The sequence below is a fragment of the Eulemur rufifrons genome, chromosome 7 (genome assembly GCF_041146395.1).
Source record: "Eulemur rufifrons isolate Redbay chromosome 7, OSU_ERuf_1, whole genome shotgun sequence".
Classification (NCBI taxonomy): Eukaryota; Metazoa; Chordata; class Mammalia; order Primates; family Lemuridae; genus Eulemur; species Eulemur rufifrons.
In genome coordinates this window covers 235,811,713-235,839,600 of record NC_090989.1, presented here as the reverse complement: position 1 = coordinate 235,839,600, position 27,888 = coordinate 235,811,713, and the positions used below count along the sequence as shown (strand labels likewise).

The following is a 27,888-nucleotide window of genomic DNA, read 5'->3' as shown; positions in this document are numbered from 1 at the left end:
GAATACTTTCTACAATCCAGTATTAATCACGATTGCAATTATTTAACAAACATTGCCTTTAATGTCTGATCTTGCCACTGAACTGTGAGGGTCACCAGGACAGGGACCAGGTGATTTTATTTTGCATCTTGAACTTTATACATAAACATAGTGTTTCACCCTTATTAGGAACTCAGTGATTGATTTTGTTTTTTTCTCTTCACTTTATTAATACATTTAATTACTTCTTGTCTGGTAATATCTCTTTGTGGAACATGAATTTGAAGATGTACTGGCTATGGATGTTTTGCTTATCCTACACTACCAGTCATCGTTCCACCATACAGCTTCTTTCACGAGCAAGAGAGTCTAAAATGAGCTGCCTAGACACAGTGCCTACTTCACCCCTTCTACTTTCTTCCAATCCTAGATTTTTTTTCTCTTCTTTTCCCAAGTAGTATATTCTTTCAGCCTCCACATCTTTTTGTGTCTTTGATAAAATCATCTTTCTTATGGGATGAGCCATTAGTTAACTTTTTAAAAAAATATATGCAATGGATAATACAAGTAAAAAATAATAATGATGAAAAAGCCATCAAGTCATATAAGATACAAACACAAAATCATTAATGAAATCTAGATCTCAGAATTTCCCAGGAGAGATTCCTTGAGGAGAACATGTGTTTGTTGTAAAATATTGTTCTACAGTTGGAATAAGGGGTTACAGAAACCTCATATTCTAGTCTAAGGGAATGTCGTATTTAAGGAATGGCATAGAGTTAGAAACACATTCCTCCTGCTCCCTGTGGAGGCCATGGCAAATTAGCTTAGCTAAAGTTTAAATAAAACGGAATGACAAGGAAAAAATTAAATAAAAATATAATACACGGTAGATCTTGATTCCAAGTGCTGTTTGTATAATGAGTCATGCGTGGTGAAGAAGGCCTGGAGAAGGGTCAAGGAAGGAAATTCTTCATTCAACCAGGTACACGTGAAAAGGGCTATGGAAAGAGAAAAATAATTGAGTTTTCGAAAAGTTTTTTTTTTTGCTTCTAAAATCAATTCACTTATGAACTGTTACTTTCTAAATCAAACTGAAATTTCTGTGTCTAATTTGAAGCCCTCCCTGGCCTGTGTTTCTTTCTTAGTAGCCACCAGCAACTCCGGTCTCCTTCCCACCGAAAGATACATCAGCAAACCCTCTTCCTACCATCTTGCTTCTCTCTTCTTTATTTTATGTATTATTCAACGTATGCCTTATTATGTATGCATTATTATTCAACTTATTATATATTTATACATTATTCAGCTTTATTATTATTCAACTTATTTTCAACTTAATCTTTTTATGTATTATTCTTCCTGCTTGAGGGACAGCAGATTGTGAAAAGCATGACATTTGTTTTTCTTCAGAGAAAGGTCACTTGAAGCTATCTCTTCTATATATTCATTCTTCAAACATTTTTTTTGTAGCATATGAGTGCATTAAAAATAGAAACGATATCATTTTTCAGCTTGGCATGAAGTCTATTAGACTGCAGACATTCAAAATAAAATTAAAATCAAAACAATACTAGTTTGGTTCATGATTAAAATGTAATAGCTGGAAACTCTATCCTTACTTCCCTCAGATAATTGACCTTTTATTCCCCCTTCAGTACAGAGAGTTGGTTTTTATTCCTTTGAGAAGGGATTCACTTTTGTATCTGTCTAAATACTTAGCATACAATGCCTTCTACATGCTATGTAGCAGTATATTTTTATTGATTAATGGGCCCAGAATTAATTTCATTTAATGGGAAAACAAACACAATTAAACTTGTATTCTAATACTACCATTTTTTACCTGTTTCTAAAGCAAATCCTTTCAGTTTGGTCAGTGGAGCCTTCTGTTCTTACTTTTACTATCAAGAAAGAGACAGTTTGTGGTCCCTTGTACAACTTGAACAGTGAATTTTATTCTGTTTCTGCACTGCTGGTCCCCATAATCCTCTATGTATTCTGAACATGAAGGTACCATTATTATTAGGTGCATTCCATTCCCAAAAGAGAACGAAAAAGTAAATGGTCCCATAATAATTACTTAATAAAATCAAATGTATCATTTTGGCTAAGAAAATGCAAATGCTTTGTTTCTTAAAAATGACACAATAACGTATATTCTTGAACTTCTGTACAAGCTTCCTTGACTTATGTGCCCCTTACAAAAAAAGATCCAGGTGAATTTGACTCAATTTATTGAAAATTCTGATACAGTAGTTGCAATTACCTTAACTGATCTCCACAAATGACATAACTAGAATGACACTATACTGATATATAGTTAAGCTTTATTATTTATACTATGGAGTTTTTAGAAACAGATTTACACAGGCTTATTTTATTTGAAATTTGCATTTAAGCACAGGTAAAGCATAAGAGTGTCAATAGAAAGTTACCAGTTTCTTTTTCTAAGAGTTTATTTTAAATTAAAAATGTGGAATGGAAAGTTATTGCATCATCTATAATGAAAACGGTGGAATAGAGGTTCTTTCCACCTCTGATAATCTCTGTATGTCTATGTTTTAACTTACATTAGGCAAAAACCTATATTTGTAGTATTACCTCTTAAAATCACATAGCTCAGGTGAAATTAACTATTATTTTTGGCATTTTGAAGTTATCTTAGCTGAAATGATCTTCCTTTTAAACCTTTGTTTTAAATTTTTCTTTCTTTTTTTGTAGTGCCATTAATTGCTACGGTTTCATGAACAATTTCTTTCTTTCTTTTTTTTTTTTCTTTTTGAGAAAGATATAAGGAAATGGTTCTCTGACTCATCAAAGTTCTGATAGGTTCTTGACAGCCAGTTAGTCACAAATTGTAGCTTATGGCCACAAATACACCTGCCATTTTTTACATACTTTAATGTCTACTGTCTTAACAGGAACATATCCATTCTTTAAATGCCAGCATGCTAAAACTGCATATTTAATTTTTTTGCATGCCTTCACCAGAGCTTAGGTAATTTTTCAAATGCTAAAACATAATGATAGCTAGTTGCTTGTATTAATAGCATCATGAGGTCTTTTTCTCATTTCAAAAAAATTCTAATTAAAAATGCAAATTGCATATATTTTTATGTGTGATAAATAGTAAATATTTCTTTTCTTTTAAAGATACACACTGAACTATTTAGACATGAAATTACATGACATCTGGAATTTGTTTCAAAGTAACACAGGAGGAGGAAGTGTAGATGAGGGTAAAGATGAAGTAAGATTGGCAATGTGTTGATCATTGCTGAAGCTGAGTGATGGGTATATGAGGATCCATTACAATTCTGTCTACTTGTGTATATATTTAAAATTTTTGATAATAAAAATACAAATTTTATACCTCATATCATTTTTATAACATTTTATAATAAATGTATAAACCTCCATAAAAATCATTACTCAAGATGTTAAAATCAGGGCACCTCTCTCCTACTAACCAGAGTTTCCTCCTAAATTCCTTATTCGAACTAACTGCATGGTACAATCTCCTAACACTTAAGATGATGACTGTCTACATCAGTTATTAATTTAATTGGGTGAATTCTGTTTAAATATTTATTCCATTAACTCTGTCCCCATTCCTATTTCAAGCTCTCATGATCTATCTATTGTCAGTATTAAATATTTATGGAATGAACAAATGAAGGAATGAAGCCCTGAATACTTCTCCTATCACAGCCTGTTGTACATTGTTTTATAATTCCTCTTTATCGGTTTGTATCCCCTCGCTAGATTTTAAGCTTTACAGAAGCCAAAAGTGAATTCAGTTCACCATTGTGTTTCCAGCAACTAATGCAGTGTCTGGCATAAATTATGCCTTCAATAAATATTTATGGAATGAATGTATTAATTAATCTATCTTCTTAAGTGGCCTCCATGCTTTCTGTCTCCATTTTGGCCAGTCCAGCCTCCATTTAGTTTCTGGAGGGCTTGCTCTACACTATAATTGTGATCATATTTTGCCCATCGATGGCATTTCCCCCATCAGGGTGAGCATTCAGTCATTTGTACAGGAAGCCCATGACCTTCATCGTGTGGGACCTGCCAGCTGCTTGCTCTCCTTCCTCATGTTTCTACTTCACCATCTCCACAGACCTCTTGAACTACTTATGTATTTTATGCCCTCCTTTTTCTGAATGTCTCCTCTTTGGGAACGTCATCCCCATCCACGTGTCAAAAATGGTGCCACAGAGGCATGCCTTCCTTCACCTGGGGAGGCTTCCTTACCCTGCTCACACATCACAGATGGGGACATGGCAGCAAATCCCACAGCCCCCCTGCTCTCAACAACACATTTGCTCCATCTTGGCTGTTGACCACCATTTTCTTCTTATCATTTTCCTCTTCACTGACAGTGAGAATCCCTAGAACAGGAATTACTTTTTATTTTTCTTAACATCCTCACTTTATCTGGCAAATAGAGAAACCCAATAAATATTTGCAGAATGAGCAAAGTAAAGAATGTATTTTTCGCTAAACAAGTGAATGAGTTTTCCATAAAAGATGTTACGTCAGTGATATGCTTACCAGCATACCCAAAGGTTGTTTTTCACATTTGCACTGGGTTGTCCTCTGTTTGATTCACAGTGTAGTCAGCAGGTCAAAAGACAACTCCCAAATCTCATAAATCTAAGAATGAAATGCTGAGGTAAAGAAGGCCTTTATGTGAACCGAGGGGCTGAAGGAAACAGGATACTTGGTTTCTCAGAAGTTCAAGATTTATTTAGTACTAGAAATAATTCTGATGATAATTTTAATGAAGGCTTCGGTTAATTTCAATGGAGATTGTTTCTAACAGATATTTCAAAGCTCCAACATAGCTGGGTCTTTGACACTCAGTATATAATTTGTAAGAGAGCCAAAGTGCAAAAATACTAAATTGTTGGCCCGATGTTGACATGAATCTGAGAGCATAAGAAGGTCATAAAGCTTGAATTTTTCTCCCTGCGTTGCAGATATGTCTTCTCCGACTACTATGAAGAAGCCTGAAAAGCCATTGTTCAGCTCTACATCTCCACAGGATTCTTCCCCAAGATTGAGCACTTTCCCCCAGCACCACCATCCCGGAATACCTGGTGTTGCACACAGTGGTGAGGAGTTTCAAGCATAGAGGAGAAGCCTCCCCCTTGTCTGTAGGGCCTGATCCCTTAGGGATGGAGCTAAAGTTTATAATCATAGCTATAGTGGTCATATTTTCTCAAACAAAAGGGAGAGGGTCACAATCTGATAAAATGTTTTTTCTTATCAATTTATGAGAAAAGATTTTCAAAGTCAAGTAAATAATATTTACATATGTATTTTTAAATTACCTTCATTAAAAAGATTATCACAAGAACTTAGAAAATATGGGGTACCTAATTATCTTAACTGTAGCTTCAGGATTGGTCCTAATTCTATATATTTTACTAAGGGAAAGATGGAATTTCAATTATGTTGCTGTGTTTAGAGTACTTCCAAAGGCATTAGGATATACAGGTACTATTTCTGTATATGTTCTTTTCTACACCCAAATCAATATTTACTTATTTGGGAGTGAAATTAATCATAAAAGAAAGATACTTTTTTTGACTACTGTTTTATATGCACAAACCCTTTGGACAAATATGCTTGATATTATATCTATTATCTTAATTTAAATAGGAAAAAGAATTCTATATTTTATATTTATACTTTAACCAACAGCTCATATTAAATCTTCTTTCAAAATTAAAAATGAGATGTACTTAATAATCAGTCCCATGTACTTTCTACCTATTATTCTCAAGTCTTAAATAGGAATCGACTGAATTTTAGGTAGAGAAAGTTTTATATATAAATACATTCATAGCAATACTCTTACTGCTCTAAATTTATAGTTAGGCAATTCTGTATCCTTCAGGCTAATCAAATCTGGTTTTAAAATATTTATTCCAAGAATATAATATCTGTTAAAATCCTTAAGTTTGGTTTATAAGTTTATGTTGATATTTACTGTTGCTATACTTAAAAAAAATTAGCTTTATTGCTATCATTAAGGAAATTATTAAATTGAGAGGAACATACAAATTAAATGTGGTATAAGAATTTTTACATTTATTGCTTGTACTACTGAGATAGGTGAAAAAAAATCAGTAGTTGTTTCATAGATTTGTAATATTGAGTATTTGAGCAAAATTAACTTAGAAGTCAAATCATCCATTTATTATGATACCTGATGAAAATATTTTTATTTCTAACATTTGAAAAAAGTTAAACAGTATATTCTTCTATAATGAAACATGAGAGACCTAGATAAGCCTTCCACCTTGATCCTTCACCAGATATTTGTTCATATGTTAGGGCTTGTGGTAGGCACCTTGGTCATGAAAGATGGTTTCTGTCCTCAGAGAGCTCATGATGTAGTGGGGAGACTAAGGACCACATCACTGGCTAGGCATCTAATCTAAACAGGACTAGATACATGGAGGAGAATTAGATGCCTGGAAGAGATTCTAAACTAAAGTTTGAAGGAGGAGTTCAGCACAAGAGGGAACAAGCCAGGAGGAAGGGTGTTTCAGGCAGAGGCAACAGCATGTATCAGTGCATTAGAGGTCACTGCAGCAAGGAACTGTCAAATACCCAAGGATCCACAAATCTCTTAATGTGGCCAGAGATGAGGCCAAAGAAGTGATCCAGAACTGGGTCCTAAAATACGAGCTTGTGTGTACCTGTAAAACTGTTGGGATTTTATTCTAGAAGCAGCAGGAAACCATTGAAAGATTTTTGGCAGAGAAGTTACATGATTATAAGGGTATCTTTAAAAAATCATTCATATAGATCCATAAAGGATGTATTGGAAAAAGCAAGACTGGAGGGAGGATGATGATTAGGAGGCCTTTGCAATAATATAGGCAAGAATACGTATACATGTGTGTATGTATATATTTTTTCATAATGAAGGGAAACATTTTTTTTCATGTATTTTACTTTTGTTTTTAAAGGACTAGAATGACTTATGGATAAGGTAGTCATTTTTACCGCCTTATGTTTAAAATATAACATTCCATTTGGTTGTATTAGGCTAGTTACAGTTCATGCAAGCACAGTGCCAGGGTACTTATAGATTTGAGTTCAGATTTGATTTGTGCCAGTTCAGTTGAAAAGAGACCTCTTCTAGAAATACTAAAGCCAAATTGATCTCAAAACTCAGAGGACCCAGGATGGAACTATATGTATCCCTCAAGGGTTTGTGTACAGATGTGAGCAAAGATCATGGTAAAATTGAGTTGAAATTAAGAGCACTTAGACACTAAGTAAAAGATGCACCATTTTTCTTAGATGTTTGTGTTTCCTTATATTACACTTTCAAATGAGTATACTTCTTAAATAAAGTAATACTCCAATAAGGAGTTTTGTTTTAGGAAATATGCAATTCTTCTCTGAAATGCATCCATTTGTTGGAGGATGCTCAAACTTCTGTGTGTAGGAAGATTACACTGGGCACTTGTTTAAGATGCATAGTCTGACCTCACCCGTAGAGGTCCTGATCCAGTAGGTCTGTTGTTAGGCCCAGGAATCTGCATTGTAGTAATAGTCCAGAGGATTCTCAGAAACAGTACCCTGGACATTTAGGGAGCAAAGTTAAGACTTTCAAATTGAATTTATGATTTCCTAAGATTTGCATTCCTAATATCTTGTATCTTCTGAAAAATATTCCTTGGGGAGATAAGCAATGTATCCCTAATAAAGTTTTTTTTGTTCACGTAATTACAAAGTTGGAGAGAAGTCATTCCAGATGATTTTCCTTTATAAGTCATGGACAGAATTTATTTTTCATATTGTTTGCCAAGTTGTCTCATAAAACATTAAACATTTATCATTTGTAATTTTCTATGATTTGAATTGAAATATTAAATAGAAACATTTAATCTTAACTTCTACATATATTGTTAGGTACTCTTAATTTGTACTTATATGATTATTTTCCTCAATATTACAGAGATCATGATCATACAATTTATTTTTCTCCATCCTTCAAACTTAATTACATTTCAAAAACAACAATAAAGTATGATCATACTAATATTGAGAAGTTATAGTAAAACTAAACATTGTCCACATTGCATGTGTTTTATATTGTATTTCCCTTTATAAAATTATTAAAATATATGTGATTTGTAGGTAAGTTAATATACCTACCTATGTGAAAGTTTAAATTTGCATTTTCTGTGGGTCTTACCTTAAACAATACCTTTTAAGTTTCATATAGTTAAAGTTAGAGTAGGAAGAAAAATAGTTGTAGAATAGAGCTATTTTGGTTTTGAAAAGAACATTTTCATTAGGAGAAATAATTCCCAACTCTATGTTCAAATGTTCATAAGCATTTACAAAATGACCAGGTAATTATTCATGACATGAGATTATTGTGTATTAGGTATTGGCTTTCCTTCTAAACAACTGCCAGCTAGGATGTATAGGGAAATGATTTACTTGAAATTGGATTACATTTCTGTTTTGAATTTTGGTAGAAAATTTGTGGGTCTCTTGCCCTCTACTTAATGCTGTGACATGTTCTGGGCTTATGAGACAAAGACTTTATAATCAAAAGTATGTTTTTATGGGAAATAACTTTGTTCAAAGAAATGTTTTATCAAGTATTGACATAACCTATAAAAGAGAAACCTCTTTTTAATAATTCATAGATCTAGAAAGCAAGATTGTTAGTTGCCTAGAGTGGGGTTTTGTCTCTGTGTACTTAGCAGTACTGGCATTAAGAATAAAAGTGAGAGAGTATCTGTTATTTTAGGAGAGCTTGGTTAAATCATGGGAAAAAAATGAATAGTTGCTGGTTTTAGAGTTTCACAGCATTCTTTAGGATCAGAACGGAGCAGTAAGGTAAACAGCTGACAAGTCAACCTTTCCTTTTCTGTCTTCTGCAGTCATCTCAACTCGAACTCCACCTCCACCCTCACCGTTGCCATTTCCAACACAAGCTATCCTTCCTCCAGCCCCATCGAGCTACTTTTCTCATCCAACAATCAGATATCCTCCCCACCTGAATCCTCAGGATACGCTGAAGAACTATGTACCTTCTTATGACCCATCCAGTCCACAAACCAGCCAGGTAAAAATAAGAGAAAATAAGATTAGTGCCTAAGGGAGATGGGACAGGTCTAACTCTAAGACATGGCGGTTAGTCAGACAGTGTGTCTGGCAGAACATCAAGCCTTGAAATCCATCTTCAGGAGCTTCTTGGTGACTCAATAAGTTTTTATTTAAAGGTGGCTGAATGACAGGTAGGAAGTGTGTTGCCCCAAAGGGGTATATTTGTGAAGATGCTTGAATGTTTTTGGATTTTCATTGACTGAAGGGAAAGTTTATGCAGAAAGTACATTGACAGAAAAGCTCTGAGCTGGAGTTCACACCTCTGAAATACCTGGTTTGACACAGAGACAAAGTGCTTATTTCAGGCAGGAGCAAGGTATGTGCTAAAATAAACACACACAAAAGAACTTGCAGTTGTATTTATAGACCAACTATTAGGTATTAAAATAATCTTTGGTAATGTAAACATTTTCAGTGTTTGATGACTATTTGAATATTCTTTGCAGAGACATGACTTACATTTAATGAGTGACATTACTAGGAGCATCTTTTTTTTTTTTTGTAAACATGCAGTGGTTTTAGGGATTCATTGTGTAAGTGTAGTGACTCGTGCATTTTTCACTCACTAGACATGTTGTTTCTTCTACAGAGAGGTCACTTCATAGGGATTTGGTATATGAGGATTTCCACAATCAAGTAAACAGTCTTTGTACCAGAGCTCAGACTATTAATAACTATAATATATAAAAACTATAACATAATTTTGATCTTATGGTCTGGTATATGGCTTTGCTGCTTCACCTCCCAAGACTCCTGTCCACTCCTTATTATGCCTTATCATGTGTGGGGGAAATTTCACAAACATTCTATCATTACTGCCGTTGAACAGATACTAAAATGCTAGTAAATAGTATGTGCAAATCAATTTATAATTAACAATGAAAAGTCAGAAAAAAATCCCTTCAGCCTTAATTTGTTAAAATGAAGCAAAATGGTCATTTCTGAATGTTTTATTTTGAATAACAACATATCCAGCATACTTGGGGTTACTTGAAAAGTTAACCATTACTTTTAGCTTCATTGACTAATATACTAAACTAAGTATTGAATTTTGAAGTTAAACTTATTATTTGTATTTTAGAAGAATATGTTCAAATGGTGTAGCACTTTTAAAGACAACTAAGGAAAAACATGGGATCTTAGTCTATCAGTTTAGAAATAAAATTTGCTGTCAGAGCATGGATTCAAAAGTCTCAGTTCCATAGAGCATTTTGCTAGACTCAGCTGGGAACAGTGCACACAAGGTCTGATTTTAATTTGTGTAGAATTTCCATGAATAACAAAGTCTAATTAAGACATCCATTAAAAGTCCTTAACGTTAATTCAGTGTGGAAAATCTTAGAGTTCCATTGGATTTTTTTTTTTAACTGATGTCTTAATTAGGCACTGTTAGGGGAAAAATTATGCAAATTAAAATCAGGCCCTTAGTGTTATGCATTTCTTTAATTATTCAGTGCTTGTTTTACGTATATTTCAATTTCTTTATAAGTTAAGAGGGCATAGTAGGTGATAATCTGCCTATATTGTTCTCAGTTTTTCTTCACATTTTCAACGTATATATCTACCTTCTAAGAGAAGCATCTTACTCTCATCTCAATTAAAAAAATAACAACAAAAAAATCTTCTCAGGATTTTGTATAATAGGAGTAATTTACTAAGTAGGATAATCCTTTCCTAATGCAGCTCAACTTCACCTTCAGATAAGACATCTCTCTTTTCATATCTACAGTATGAAAGTTCATCTATTAACGGCCTTAAAAGATAGAAGCTTTTTAGCGTAGCTTCATCTATTTGAACTAGTAGAAAACTGAAGAGAAATAACTCTCCCATTCTTCTGACTCTGAGTTTCGGAAAATTTGTCTGCGTTGGTTTGGAAGTTCTTTCTTTGTCCCTTTTATTCTTAAATGAGAGAAATGTCTGTCAGTTCATGCTGAGTCAATTCCAGCAGAGAAAGTTTGTAGAATGGACAGGGAAATATATTTCGTGGTAGCGTTTCCTTCAAATGACTGTCATTCTGCTCTGTTCCAGGTAGGTATTATCCAACTGTTTTGGTGAGCACTGTATACAGAAACACTTTTACCACTGAATGTACTACCGATGATAAAATGAGATCTTTCTTCTTCTTTGAGTAAGATATATAAAGCAGTTATGCAGTTATTTTCAATGTTCAAATAACCAGAAGTTGATGGTCTGCTTTAGAAACAAACTACTTTTTCCCCTTAAAATGAAAAATTGGTCTTTATAGTACATTGTAGAATTGTTTTTTTTTTTTTTTAGGAACATTATATCTGCTTTGATTTTTAACTCCAACTCAAAACCACCTAATTTGCCTTTCAAAATAGAACTCTTGGTATTCACCTTTTTCCCCTATAGAAATGGAAAAAAAACAAAAAAACAAAAAAACCTGCATATTCGTTCACCATTCACCTATAGTCAACTGTTCCTTCCCAATGTTCTCCAGCACTGCACTGATTTTGATTGTTAAGTTAAGCAACTGAGATGCCTTTTTCTCCCCACAGCAATTTAGAGATTAATTGCATTACTGCTGCACCAATTATAGTGAGACAGTCATGCTATTCAACAGAATATTTTGAATAAAATTAGTTTAAAGATATAACTCTCCCATAGGTTTCCGTAGAGGAAAACTCTGGTCAATTTTCCTGACATAAAGTTAAATACTTAAAATTACCCATGATGAATAGTCAGGATATTCAGTAAGTCCATTTTCTTTATAGAATAAATAATGTGACCTCTGCAGAACCTAACCAAAGACTTAGTTCATGTCTCTAAGTCACAATATTTAAGTATTGTTAGCTGCTCATCTTTTTCTCTAAAGAAATCTCTATTTGTAATTTATGTGCAGGTATTTTGATAAATACTCTACTTCATTGCTTTCCTTGCCTTGAACGGTTCAGATTATAAAGATTATGTATTTGTGAAGAATAACCTCCTAGCAAATTGTTATAAACACTATGCAGTGCAGAATTCCAACATGACTATAATCAAAAATAGTATTCTCTGGCTAGAAAAATATATTCCACTATTTCTTCAAATGGTATACCCTTAAAATTTTGTCTCGTACCACAGAAATTATTTTTACACCCAGAGGCTAAAACTCAGATAATAATATCTTTTCTGTCATTGCCCAGGGAATTTTCTCAGTTAATTCCCACCAATGTCAACAATAAATGTTTTGTGTAACTCTCCATGCACCACAATGGAAGAGTAACTCAAATAACAATGTGTATTTGATTGTCCTCTGGTTCACTTCAGTATGGTTTTAATTTACTTTGAAAATCTTTCATTTGTAGGTGTAAAGACAGACCTAGTTCAGCATTTTATATCATTGTGTAGATCTGAAATTTTAGAGGCTTTAAATCTCACTCCATCTGCTTGTATTAGTAAATCAGCAAAAGTTGAGTGTAGATCCTAGCATCCAAATTGCCTGATGCGTGCATCTGAGCACACCTGTGTGTGAGAGCGCTAGAGTTTCATATGCAGGAGAGTGGGCCTTGACAGTAAACGATGGAAAATTATAGAGTTCGATGTGTTGGATCTCCTAGATGTTCTTATGTCCCCTTGTGTCAGTGATATCATGTAGGCAAAAATTGTGTTCTGAAAGCAAAACCGACTAACTATAGAAAATGAAGAACAGAGAATAAGGAAGCACTGGGTTCTAATTCTAGCTAGGTCAGTAAGGAATTCCATTTTAGCCGTGGGCTAAGCATGTAAGGCTCCACTGGGAGTTTCCTGGCCTACTAAATGAAAGGATTAAGTCTGCCTGGCTCTCAGGGGTGTTGTAAAGGTGAATTAACCTGTACAAAGTGCTTTGAAGATGAAGACCTTCTTTGAAATGCTACTACTTCTTACTAACCGTTGACTGGCCTCTCACACTCAGACTTGAGAGGGCCTGTGTGGCAGTTCCACGCAGTGTGCAAGATCCACACAGCCACATGTGCTGAGTGGAGTTGTTGGACAAGATGACTGCCTTTTGGATTGTTTCACCCGGCATTCTGTTTTTGTTTTGTAGCCTAACAGCAGTGGTCAAGTAGTAGGGAAAGTGCCTGGCCATTTCACTCCTGTCTTGGCACCCTCTCCCCATCCCAGTGCAGTGCGACCTGTGACCCTGACCATGACAGATACTAAACCCATCACTACATCCACTGAAGGTGAGGCAGCTTCACCTACAGCAACCAGTAAGTATTTCTGTAGGAAATGAGAAATGTCCATCAAAGGCACCATTGGATGTCTGATCCAAGGTGGAAAACAGGGCAATTTTTCCAGCTACCCAACCAGATGGAGATTTCTCATTTAAGTGGAACTAGCAGGCATGTCTGTGGCCCTGCTATCTCGTGCTCTCTCTTATCAAATTTCAGTCAGTGCATCATATTTGAAAAGGGAGAAGCTTATTTATTTGAGTAAACAGTTATAACAAAAATAAAAAGTCATGCCTGCTCGTTCAAGGTATACATTGAAATTGCACTGAATAACATAACGCAGTGTACAAGGTTTTTATATCACCCAATGAGAGATTAGATAATTGGTACTTATTGGAACATTCCTATAGAAATCAAGCCCCTTCATGTGCAGACTGAATCAGTGCCTCTGTAAGGTAATTGCATGTTTACATTATTGTAGGTTATGTCATTGTTAGAAACAGTCACACAATGTTGGGTGCAGGCAAGAACATTTCAAAACTTAGTATTAGGCACATGTAAGCTACCTGCACTTTCATTGTCTGCAACTTTTTTTTTTAAACCTTTTGATTATTTTGCCTATCATGGTATATCAGATACGATGCTTTTTAGCTGGCCATAGCATTTTAAATGTCAGAGATTTAGCCAGTGAACTTAACGTAGCACATACCAATAAGTCAAATGATTCCTTTGCTTCTTCGTATAGAATATTTAGAAGTGTACAAGGAATTAATTTTCAATTGGTTTTACCCAAACTGTCAGCTTCTTAGAACTGGAGCTGGTGTGCACAGATTGGTAAAGTGGAATGGATCAAGTTTCAGTCAGGAGGAATTAGCATGTGCCTCACCAATTATACAGATATCTTAAATTCAAGCCCTCTATTTTTCTTTACTAGAGCAAGAAATTTCCATGATCTGGAAATTCCCATGTGAAATTACAGAGACAGTCAGAGGTCCCCTGGCTTTTAACTCAGCCATTGGAAAGATACCTTTTCTGAAAGGTTAGGAAGAAACCCTACAAGGAAATGGATAATACTTTGAGTGCATAGTGAACTCAGCATTTCTTTCTCAAAATTCATGAGCCCTATCAACTAATAAATTCATATAGACTTGCAATGCCCACCAATAATCATTAATGCTGAGTGGTTTGTTGGTAGAGGGTCAGTCCTACACCAGTGAACACTTCTCTGAATGCACAAATGAATGAAACCCAGTCAGGAAAAACTAAAAATTCTTTTGTTCTAAAACCTTGCTATATACACTACGGTCACTAAAACATTATGCACAAGTTTTAAAAAGGGATGTCTTGGCAACTCTGAGCAAATAATGTCAGCAATTTCAATAAAAGAACATAGAAAACAAATATTTTTTTTAAAGTATTTGAAAGACTATCACAGGTTAAATGATCAAAACCAGGCTCTAGAAACTTCTGGTTCCCACTCTTATGGTGACATTCATATATGAAATTCAGGGGAGGATCACACCCAAATGATCATAGCTCACTTATGGGAGTACCTTCAGCCTGTTTGTTAATGAATTGTTTTTATACTTACATACAGGTTGTTCAGAAAGGGATCTGATTTGACTAGTAAAATTACAAAATATTCAAAAGGGATATCTTGATTGTATAAGATGGCTACATCAGTTCATTTTCCATTCCTACATAAAAGAAATATAGTGAGTAGTTTTTCTTTGCTATAAACCAACTTGTAGCTCTAGTTCCCTAGGCACCACTGATAATGAGAAACTGGTCATTGAATTGATGTCAGTAAGGTTAAAGAAAACACAGAGGCCAAGGAAACCTCTTTCTCATGGTTGTAAAGAAAGAGCAGCATAGATCCAGAGCTCCCTCTGTAATGGTGATGCTCTTCTCTAGCTGGCCATGCTGTGTGTTGAATTCCAGAGGCCTGGACAGGCCACTGACTGCTTATGGCTGCCCTTGTCCGGGCCTTTTATTCAGGAGTAATTAAAAGATGAATTGTGAACATCTTCACTGTTTTTTAAAAGTTGACCTGAAAAAGCATCCATGGATCAAACTCTGCAGTCCTTTAAATAAACAAGGCAGAATGAATATATTGGTTTAGAAAGCCAGCCTATTTAAAATTAATGCCTGGATTCTTCATTAATCTGATGGTTTTAAACCAAACATTGTAGCTTTCTTTAGATGTGTAAATGTAACATATGGTGACACAGAGCAATGGGAAGATACCTTAGTCCTTTCCTTGTGAAAAGAATAAAAAATTTTTAGTGATAGGGAGAACTTTTTGCAAAAAAATTCACACTGCACCAAAAAGCAAAAAGCACATGTGCAAAAAATGCTTGCAAATGAGACCATAAGAATGTAAGGAGTAGTCACCATATAACTTACTGCCTGGTGGCCAAGTATTGAAAAGTGCATCAACTCCCTTCCTGGACCAATCAGGAGAAATTGATTATTTTTGTGTGTGCTTATGGAAAATAATTTTTTTTAAAAAAAACATTTCTATCATACTTGAGGTCATTTTCACATCAAATAAAATACTGAGCTAATTCATTCTATATGATAATAAAAATAGACTCCTCCTTCATGATAGTAATATTAGATTTTCCTTTCAGTAAGATTTTTAAGTAAGGCATTTCCCTTCCCATATCATCAAGCACATCTGCTTATCTCCCATCATTAAAAGCTGTCACTTTTACCTAACAGACTTTGTCTGCTTTTACATTCAGAGTCACACACCATCATTGATTATTCCACTATTAGACAGCTAATATCTGATGAAAAGGTACATGTAGGAAAAGGATGCTTCTTTTAGCAAATCTTTGGTATCTCTGTAGGACTCTCACTGCCACATACAAGTGTGAGACAATCACACCAAAGTATGGGATATGGTTTATTGGATAGATTTTTTTTTTAGGGGGGATAAACTAGCTGATTTGAAGTTAACTACCATTTCTTTTCTATCACTTGGTATTCGCTCAGACAAGAGAAGAGAAATGGAGACACTTTTTTTTTTTTGGTTGCAAATCCCACTTCTCTGGGTTTCTTATACATGGACAGGGTGTTCATTCTGATAGTTCACAATTTTTATCTTTGTTTTTGTTCTTCCTTAATCAGCCTACACAGCCTCAGGCACATCTCAAGCCAATCGATATGTGGGACTAAGCCCAAGAGACCCATCCTTCCTACATCAGCAACAGGTGGGCAAGTTTCACCCAGGTGTAATGGTGTAGCCACGCTTTCGCTTCCGTGCTTTCCTCCATGTTGCCTCTCAGATCTGGACTCAGAAGGGGCTCATGGGGCTTCTGAGACCGAAATTGATCGTTTCATTTTCCAAAATTTTTCCTCGTTTAGCCTTTGTTTCTCACCTCTCTGAGCAGAGTTTCTCAAATTGGCTCGTGACCTCTTCCATCTCTGTAGCATATATTGATAACATTCATGAATAGCAGTGCTATTGCAGCCAGAGTCTTTTTCTCAGTCTCATTGGCTATTGAGAACTTACTAGCCTATAGCTCTCAGAGGCAAAAGTTGAAAACCGATTGAAAAGCCAATTAGAGTAGAGGCAGTACATAATTTGTGTTTTTGAGTGATTTCATATTTTCCAGATGTTTTACTCTTTGCTTTAGTATTTTAGTCCAAGAAGATGAGTTATGAAGCTAAAATCTCAGTCGACACATCATTTCTATTTTAATAGGTTTAAATTGGTTTACTGATTTTAGATGTGATAAAACACTTTTTTTTGGTTCTGCTTTCTTACATCATTTATATTTCAAGTAGCATTTTAAATTTCACATCTCATTAATGCTGTAAATTTAATGCAAATGAAGTGTTTACCCAAACTGTGAAAATATACAGCAAGGATTAATGGTGGATTATAAACAAATTAGCCATAGTCAAAAGCATGAACCATACCATTATCAAAATCCCATGATTCTAGTTACAGGATAACAGAAATAATTCTAAACATTTCAGAAGTTAAGTGTATTTTATGATGCATATGTTTGCTGCTCTAAAGTTTTGATAGCAGAGCAGTTTGAAATTAGAAATGTGAAAAATACTAGGTGAAAATAGGCTATAATAAATAAGAAAGAGCTGGTATTAACTAAATTGCTCTTCATTTATAAGTTGTCTGTGCATACATATGAGTTTTTATATATGTAGTAAGCCTATGCAGATACTTATGGCAACTTATTTCGTTCTAAGCCTGTCTACTTTGCTTACCCTTATTGTGACTTAACAGTGCTTCGTGTGGAGTTCCCAAGTCCTTCCCAGTGGCAGGCCAAGATGGCAGACTGCATATATTAAAGGTCACCACATGCAGAGCTCAGAGAAAATCATAAAGATGATAGCTTATTCAGGATACTTGACGGTTTGCCAGGTTTAAAAAAAGCAAAACAAAACAAAACAAAAGAGTGAGAACTAACTGAAAACATCTGTACACAGTTATGAAAATACCAAATAATAATTAGTGGTTTTGCCAGCCATTGGCTTTTCAACATAATTCTCTGGAATGTTGCTTTTTTTCACCTCGAAAATTGCTGTAATATGAAATGTGTTATAATTACTATAATATGGTTCTATTTGACAAATGTATGTGTTCATTGTGTTTTTTTAAACATATGCAGGATTTATAGATTTAGAAACTTGTTCTTTTAAAAATCATTACACATATTTTCAGAAATATTTTTGTCATGGGATTTGCATTATTCTTTATGACACATCTCTAATTTCCAGTTAATTTTTAATTCATAGACACATGTCTCCATTATTTAAACCTTTAGCCCCAAACACTGGTTAGATTATAACCAACTCCATGTATTTAGAAGCAATCTTCCTTCTTTCCCAGCTAACCCATGGCAGCTTTAATTTTCGTAATGTAAGACTAACATTGGAGCTTCATGTAATTATGATCACAAAAGTCCATTTAATAAAAAAGTTAATTCTCACATATTTAAATCTAAATCAAGAAAACTTAGCAAGCATCATGAAAATATGAGTTTTAATGTAGATAGAGTTCTGGGCACATTTTAAATGAAAAAAAAAATATATATATATATGTACATATATATATGAGTTCTAGAACCAGAAAGTTTTTTTTTAATCAAAGATGACCATTTGTTATGTAAGTGGACAGTGTTGAGTCAAGACCACTTACAATATGAATATGTTTTATTGAGACAAATGTGGTTGATATTTATGAAATATGTTATATCATATTGATCCTTGGCAGAAAAAAACACCTATCCTTCATAGTTAAAAATTTTAAACACCATGCAGACAAATAATTTGCCCTCTATGTAATGAAAGAGTTAGTGCTACTTTTTAATTTGAAGAAGCCCAATATGCCTTATTTCATAATGAACTACAATTTGGAGGCATGCAGAAAATAAATGCAAATGCATATTATGCTATATATGAATATTAGTGAACTAAGGCTCCAGTTCAAAGCCTATCATTTTTCTCCTTTCAAATTTTAAAAGAATCACGTAGGTGACGTTTTATGTTTACTATTCAGGAAAGAATGGACAGAAACAGTTTAAATGATTTCAGTAGAGTAAAGGTTATTCTTTCCTATACTAGAAATGAGATTGATTTACTGTGTCCTTTCATTACTTTACAAAGATTTAAAAGAGACCACTCTTCTAGCAGCAGGTTCTAAATGCATTTGGTTTAAAGCACTCAATGATGAATGAAAAGGAAAATCAAGGGGTACATGAAATAAAGGTAATCAATCATTTTATATTAGCGAGGAGAAAATCAAAATTGGAAAGGCAGTGGTTTTAGTCTGAGAGGGTTCTTTTAAACATTCCCTGTAGCCTTTAATATACATGACCCCTTAAGAATAAATATTGTCACCAGGTACATTCTTCACTTCATGGTGGCTGCTTTATAAAGATTTATTCTTTTAGGTTATGAAAAGTATTAATGTGCATTGTTGAGTGCTAGTTTTTCTTTAGAAAAGAACTTTAATATAACCTACATAAATTAGAGTTAACAATAAATTTAAAATTATTGAATAATTTTGACCATTTTATAAATAATCTTTTCACAAAATGACACTACAGTAGAGCTTTCATCATGGTCATTTCTAATACACAAGCATACTGGCATTTTCAAGTTGAGATGGAAAATATTCTAGTATTAAAATTAACCCTGCACTTCACCTGTAAGGGTAATACATTCATACTGGTGAATCTGAATACTAGATGTATATGCTTTTATACTCATTAACTTGGTACTCATGCAGTTGTTATTAGTAATTATACATCTTTGTGCTCCTTTTATACTGGTTATTACTGACTGATACTGGTTGCTAACTGCCTTGAAATATTAGTGTTTTCTGACACTGGAATTTTTACCTATCATTGCAAATATGATACCTCATTTGAATCTGAAACATAAAATCGTATAATCATGATGAATATTTCAAAAACGTTCATGTAAACTAATTTATAATTTGCTGTTAAAAACAATCCTCTCTAATCAGTCATAATAATCAGCTCATGCCAGGTGATCAGGACTTGACTTTAGAATTTTTCTTTGTTGCTTACACAATCTTGAATATTTTTCAAGGTCTGGAACTAGTCTGTCTTTGGGATTGTTGGTTTATTAAATGCATTCGCTATTGGCATGGGGGAAATCTTAAAATCAGAACTTCAACTGTAGCTTCATTCTTCTTTAACTTTCTATTGGAAGATGGTTTGGTGGCTTGAAGAACTCATGGGTCCTGCTTTGGCAAACTATACTCTTTAGTCTCTGCTGAGAAATGTCTTTTTATGGTTTGGGACATTTTCAGAGATGTGGAAGACCTCCACTCTGACTTAACTTTGTAGAAGTTTAGTAAAAGGTAGTGAGTGTTTCCTTTCCTCCTTCATACTTCATGAACACACTGTGCACATTCATTAGGATAGGCCATGAGGGAGCTACATTTCCCAAGTTTTGTCCCCTTGAGAAAATGAGAACTGTTGGATGTTGGATGTTGCTTAGAAAATATAGAAATTATTTTATAATCCAGTCTAACAATTTTAGTATAAATGAATAATATGAGGCAACTTACTTAAATTAGCACCAATGTCTTATCTGGTCAGCCTCATAACAAATTTTTTATTTCTGTCCTTCTTTCTTTGCCATCAGGAAAGTTTGGTAATATAAGAGAATCCAGTTAATTTGATTATCACATTATATTTGAGTCTAAGGTCATAATATAAAAGCATAAATCCATACTATTGTACATTAGTACAACATTATTTTTTTAAAAACCTCACTGAAAATTGGAAATAAAAATTTGCAGCTACGAAGCTTCTTGTTTAGAAATAAAAGATCACTATTTGAATGAGCTATTGAAATTCATACTAACTTTTAATATAGATATGAAATTTTAGGCAGCATAAAATGGGAGGTCACTTTTGCCTTCTTCCCTAAGTGAGACAGTAAAGTCAAGTAAAATCCAATTTATAAGAAATAAGGCTTATTTTCATGATTTCAAAATTATAATCTCCTGACTATATATATGCTACCTATTATCGGAGCTAAGAATGAGTGGCCTGATCAGTTCAGGCCCTTGCACTACTTCTCACAATTGCATGGATTGTTTTGGCGCTTGGGCTTCAGCATGTTACATCTCCTGCATGACTATATAATGCTATTATTTCAATTTCAATTATTGGGCTAGTTTATATTGAAATATTTTCAACACCTTTCTTGATACAATTTAAAAATACTTTTCATTATGGTGAAAATTTCTGTTACACAAAATGGCCTTTTTAAGAAATTGCCTCTGTAGGATTTTGTTTTTGAATTAGATATTAGTTGAAATCCCATTATAATATTTGTCCTGGCAAATGGCAAAGCCAAAGCTTGGTACATTAAAACCACTGGAAAGGTAGTCATTTATTAGAGGCAAGCAATTAAAAGGACATAAGCCGACTATCAACAAACTTTTCAATAAAGTCAGGAAGCAAGCTATCAACACTTGGGCTGTTCTTATTGTGTCTGTTATCATAATTGACAGCTTGACGTAAAACACTATCACATGACTTCTGGGTAGCTATGTAAATGGATAAGAGGTCACTTTTCACATAGGCTAGCTGGAAAGGAAACACATTTAAAGGAAGTTTCAGTCGAAATAATGGCTATGCAAATGTTTAGTTTTTTGACTAGTTCTTAAATTTAAAAAGAAATCTCCCATTGTCTGTCTTATAGCATGGATTCATTTGTTCACTTACCTTCACTGGCTACCAAAGGCGAAAATCCAGATAAGCTATTCTAATTAATGTAAAAGTAAAATTATGTTTAATGTAACCTTGAATTCCAATCAACAAAAGCACAAGGGAAAAATTATCTTCTTTTCTGAAAATATTAGCTTTAAAAGATCTAAGTTGAATCAGAGAAGTAGAGAAAATTCTGAAGGTTATATTTACAGATGTTTTAGCCTTAAATATTCTTGTGCTGCACATGAAGGATAGAGTAGAAAAGGAACAATGACAGGCAATCTGGTGTAGTGAGTGAGAACCAGGGATTAGGAGTCAGAAGGTTTGAGTTTTAATGTTGATGGGAACAGGGCATTTCTAACCTTGAAAGAGTCTTTAAACTTTGTTCTCCCAGAGCCTTGGAAAGGAAGATGAAGAAGTTAAACTACCTGTGCTCCAAAGTCCCTTGAAACCTTAAATTTTTCAAGTTAAAGTAGCCTCCAATTAAAAAAAAAACAAACTTTTTATTTTCTAATACTTAATTTATGATTATGGTCAGTAATGTTTGTTCAGCTCAGAGATTATGCATACCCATTTAACTTAATTCTACTCTGCTAATTAAGTTAAATATCAAGAAGCATGGGTTTCAAAAACTGGCATTAGAAGTGATTTTAAGATGCCAAGATGATCTGAAATATCTTTTTATTGTATATGTGTTATATGTTCCATATATAACACAATTCATTCTGACCATTTTGCTTGTTCATACCATTTATTCAGAGGTTACATACTCTTCAGTGAATAATTGTCATTTTATTTGCTCCATGCAGCTAATTAATGATAGCAATAAAGTAAAATTCTACTAAATCTCTTACTAAAATTCTTCCTCTACTAAGAGGAAAGTATGAATATTGGAGTGTGAATGTTTTTAGGACCCCCTCCAAAAAAAGACACCCCCTAAAAATCTATTTCTATGGCATCTGGAGAAATGAAGAAACCCAAAAGAACATAAAACATACTTTTCAACGTGTTCCCCTGAGAGTCACTGTAAACTTAAAAAAAAAAAATAGACAGATAAATTTGTCTGTGTTAATTATTCTGTTTATAGGTTAGTGGTTTATTGGTTCAATTGAGAGCTGTTGTTACCATGAGTGACTGTTAGTACATAGCCTGTTTGTTGAGTCTGGCAAAGTAGAACATTTTGCTTACCTTCTTTCTTTTGTTCCCAAAGCTAATTATTATCTACTTAACAAAAGCCCCTGTTAATAACAATGGAGGACCCTCATTTGAATAAGCAAACCCTTATTATGAAATCACAAGCAATCTTGATTCTTTATGGCTATCAGCTACTTACATAATTATTTGGGTGTGGTTTAGGAAAGGATAATGATCCAAATCTTAGGTGTTTCCTTCAATGCAGAAATTTGAGGGAAACCAGATGGCCCCCATCCTTGTTTTCCTGAAACAATCTCATTTGAGTTGGGCCAGGAACAAGGTTCTCCTTCCAGAGACTTTATAGAACTCCACCCTAAGAACATATGCAGTGAAAACTTCACCTTCACTTCTTTCTTAGTTGTTTGAACTATTTCAGCTTTACTTATTTACTGATAGCGTTTTTGGAGGAGAATCTTACTTCTTATTTCAGCTTTTATTTGCTTTTGGAATTCTGGACATTTTCTGGACAATTGAATTTCATATTTGTAGATGCATATAAAGAATAAAGTGATTTATATGAGTGTGCATTTTTGTAAGGATATGCATATGATCAGGTCTGTTTTAGAGTCTATGTTGTTACAAAAATAAGAATTGCTCCCCACCTCCACATATAAACACACAACTTTAACAGACTAAATTTCTAAACTAACCTGCACTTGATATTTTAAATTTGATTACTATTGGGGGGAAAGTAATTTCCTATTTCTTAAGAGAATATACTTGTAAAAATCATTAGCGTGTTATTAAAGCTTTTAACCGAGGAAATTTTTATATAAATGAAAGGCATGTATTTATGTGCCACTTAAAATTAAAGTTTTAAAATTTAATTTAAAAAATTGAAAGCTGAATTAGCTAACATTGATTCTCTCACAGGACAGAAACTGAGGGATCACCATCCCAACCTCAAAAAAGATTATCACCTATTATTTTAAACTTATTTAAAGCTTACTATAAAATCATTTTTTGTTAGGAACACTGAATTATACTAATACCAAGAATACTAATGACCCCAGAAGCTTAAATATACATTGTATTAACTTTTCAATATCTAGAGTCTGTTCAAAATTTGCTGGGTCAGGACTATCTTGGTCAAATAAGATTCTTAGGAATTGATTTGCTTAGGAATCACTATCATGGAAATGTTTTGTGATTAGGTGATTTCTATTTTAATTATTGAATTGTTTCTCCCATGCACACCATCACCTTTCAAACTTCACTTTCTCAGGACATTTATTAATTCAAAGATGCTTTATGCCAAAGAAGGTTTAATTATTTTAAAAAACCAACATGAAGAGAGAGGCTCTTGCTTAAGTAAACTAGCTTAAGTAAGGTATAACACACAAACATGCATAAATGTGTTTCCTCAGAAACTTTTGGAAATGTTGATAATGGCAGTAAGCAGTCTAAAGAAGTAAATAAATTTAAATTATATTTTATATTTTGAGTAACTGAAAGAAAATTCAATACTAATTAATATCCTGCTAATTTGTCTCACATTAAATTATTGCTAAATATATTCATTGATTATTTTGTATGTATGTAAGCATATTTTTCTGTTTGGGAGAAAATATTTCTATTGCATACATCTTAAATAGAGATGAAAATGAATAACTATATTCAAGTTTAACTTCTTTGAGACTACTCTGTGGAAAGAAAAGTCCAACAATATGTTAATTTTAAGTGTTCCACGTGTGGTCAAAGATAGTTCACTGGGCATTTTTAGGGGTGGTAAAACAGACAGACAAACAAAAAATTAGCAACACTAACAAGACTAAACTAACTAATTTACGATGCATCCTTCCAAGGAGAATTGGTTCCTGCAGTTGTCTGGGACGATAAACCAATCAGTAATGATACTTAGGTTCCCCTGGCTTTGTGAAATTATACTCTCTGTAAAAACGTAAAGCTGAGAGCCCCATAGAAACTAACCTGAAGTTAATTATCAACAGAATTAATACATGCTATGCCTAAATTATACCTCTCCCTTCTTGAGAATGTTTAATTGATTCAAAACTAACATTTTCATTGACTAGAGCAGAATCAGTAAGTGATTAATCAATAAGGTAATCTTTATGCAAAGCCAAATTTCCTGAACGGTTTTCAGGTTGTTTTCACAGTACTTTTAAAACTTGTATGTTGAATAGGAAACTAGTTTACTCTGTTACTGTCAAAGAAAAACACAGAACAATTTGCCCCATCATGTTGAATTTCTGATTAGATGACCCATTTTGAGAACTTTTTAAATATCATGCCATATTTGTTTCTTACCACACTGAACGAATTTGCTTCTTTAAAATAGTAAAGGTATGTTATCTGTTTGATTTAAAGCAAATCAGGTAGACATTTTCTCTTTTATGCAAGTATTTTGGTCCATTTAAGATATTTTTCTTTCCAATTTGATTTATTTGTTAATTTAAAACTTCTTTATGACATATATCCTGAGCAGAATCTACATCTTTAGCAATCTATTTTTATGTGTCTATCTACATGAATGGAGCTTTTTCACTTTAAATTATAAATCACTTTTACCTGAAATAGCCATATAATTAAAATACATGTTTTGGAAATTTTAAGTGGTAGTTTTGGAACCTCATAGATCTATAGAAAAGTGAGCAAAAGCTATCTTTCTAAAACTTTTGAGTCACTGTTACTTAGAGTATGCAGAAGCTTGAGAGTCTAAAAGGAAAAGCAAAGATTCTTAGTAGCCAATTTTTTTTTTAAAAAAAAAAAACCCTAACATTATCAAAAAGCTTTAAAATAGTTTATCCTAAGTCTAAGGGTACTTTGGCTCCTATCATCATCTAGAAATTCTACTGAAAAGCAGCAAACAAGGCTTAGTGGATGGCTGTGAAGAAGTCATCTTTTCAATGCAAGCAAGATACAGTTAATTTACAGCATGGCTATCTAAAGGTTAAAAATCATGATTTTCTAGTGTGTGTTTCCCCCCAAAACCAGATAAGTTTACTTTCTTAAGAATAAAAATAAGCAATATATCTTTTCAATAAATCTGCTAGCACTGTAGGGCAGCTGTTAACCAAACAGAGCTGGATAGGGTTACTCGAACAATCTCTGAAGGGCAGAGCTGATGATTCGGAGATCTGGGAAGAATTTGTTTCAGCTTGTATTCAGTGCATTCCTCACTTTCTTCAGATGTAGTAAAGTATTTTAAATGCCATTACTTTGAGTTTAAAATAAAAGTAGAAATTCTTATCAACTCTTTCTAAACATTGCCACTTTACATAAAACAAAATTAGTAAAAATCTAAAACTGATTACCTCGGTGCTTCCAAACACTCTAAACACAAGTTAGGGCAAACGTAAGGTGGGGCCTTTCTCCTCTAAACTGCATGTATCTATGTTTTGCAAACTGCATGCTTAAAGTTATTGATTATTTTACTCAGTGCAGATTATTTGGTATGTTGCATATAAAAAAAGCATTTTTATTTTCTTTCTAAAATATATCTCTCTATTGAACATTAACGTTTGCTTTTATTTCAGCTCAATTTGTACTCTAATAATGGCTAATTGTTATGTTCTAAGCACTTGTTTCTCTTGTATGCTTTAATTAATAGAGAAGCATATTGCAATAGCTTTTTCTGAAAAAGAGTCTAGGAATTTTGCTTTTCAGAATAAGATTTTCTTTTTGCTTTTGTTTTTTTTTACTTTAAGTTGCCTCTTGGGAAAGTAAGGTTAATGCCATGTACAGTACTAGTTTGCATGTGTTCATTGAAATACTAAAAACTGTAGTACTGCTCGATCCATATCTGACTGCTAGGTTTCAATTGACAGCTGAGGATTTGTGACTGGACCATGAATCAAAACGGCAGGCATTTATACCCCAGTACCAGTGAGGATACATTGGGAATTACTTGGCAAAGGTAACATTTTAATTATTTCCAACCCTACACTTACACCTAAAAATTACATGAGCTATAGTGTTTGTTTTTAACTAGCTTTACAGAAAATATATGTTAAAAATTCAGTTGTTTTGGCTATACCATTCCTCTTCCCCTATCCCCCTCTATTTCTTATTTAAATGCAACATCAAATTAATTTGGGACTATAGTATATGCTAACTGATCATTGGAATTTCTAAATGCTATCAAATGTGTTATATAATTTATAATATTTTTGGTGGGGGAGGGAGGTGGAATTTTACGTTTAGATTTTAGGCCCTGAAAAATGAAATTGTAGCTGTAGGGAAGTTTTTTCAGCTATCTGAGGATAAAGCTTTTGTTTTTCACATTATAGATTCTTCTTATTTCGAGTCTTTCCTCTACTGCTAATTCTAAGTCATTTTACTATTCATTTATTCCCATCAGAGGAAAAAAGCTAGAAGAAAGATTTAAAATTAGTCAATTTAATTGTTATTGGTAGTACCCATCAATTTCAGAGTGGGAAGATTGTTGAAATCAGTAGCTAAATAAGGATTTTGGTTTAAAGTTTTAATTTCTGTTTGTATACTGATATGACTCATGGGAGATTGACTTTATTTGGTTGGCTGAGAAAATTATTCTAAAACTTCATTTTCAAAACCAGTTTTGATACTGTCTAATGTATTGGTTTTAGAAAGTAAGTAGTTCTAAGTCAGCTTCTTAAGTATGATTTTAAAGATATTTATGTATTATTTTGAATAATTTAAATTTTAAAGAACAAATTGTGTTAAATTGATGAATTAAATAATTGAAATTCATGATATAATCATATGTAATAAGATATAAAAATTTGCAGAAGAGTGAGGTCATCCCATAAGGATTTCACCAAAAGTAGAGCCAACAAAATTTTCCGACTGTGCTATGGTTGTAATCCTCCCTTTGTGGAAAGTGTCTATGTAAAGGTACATACTCACGTTAGTTGTCAATGGGCTGCCCATCTCTATGTTGGTTGATAGAAACTGCTGAAGAGTAGAATGTAAAAGAATCAAATTAATTAAATGTCCACTTTTACTCAGATAGCAATTAAGAAAATTATTCAGATTCTGTTCTTTAAAACTTGATGACATTTCATTAATTTACTAACGAAAATGAATCCGACATGACTTTTCCTCTTTTTGAAGATTGGTTGAGCATCCACTTCAAAAATGGATACATTTTTACGTATTGTGATTTTTCTTTTTTCCGAGAACCTTGTAATCCTTTTTCCTTTGGGAAAAAAATATAGTATATACTTATA

The 27,888-nt window shown here is 33.5% G+C and overlaps 1 protein-coding gene across 8 annotated transcripts in view; it reads left to right on the top strand.

Annotated features, from left to right (window-relative positions):
- The window catches only part of NFIB (nuclear factor I B), a 413,017-nt gene that overhangs the window by 372,569 nt on the left and 12,560 nt on the right, over positions 1 to 27,888 (top strand). For 3 of the 8 annotated variants that reach the window (XM_069476500.1, XM_069476502.1, XM_069476501.1), the window contains exons 7-9: positions 4,971 to 5,105; positions 8,913 to 9,097; positions 26,506 to 26,594. In XM_069476500.1, the coding sequence (XP_069332601.1) occupies positions 4,971 to 5,105; positions 8,913 to 9,097; positions 26,506 to 26,594 (409 nt within the window). Of the gene's footprint in view, positions 1 to 4,970; positions 5,106 to 8,912; positions 9,098 to 13,168; positions 13,335 to 16,430; positions 16,514 to 26,505; positions 26,595 to 27,888 lie in introns of all 8 variants that reach the window. The other 5 variants (XM_069476496.1, XM_069476499.1, XM_069476495.1 and 2 more) reach the window with 3 other exon arrangements.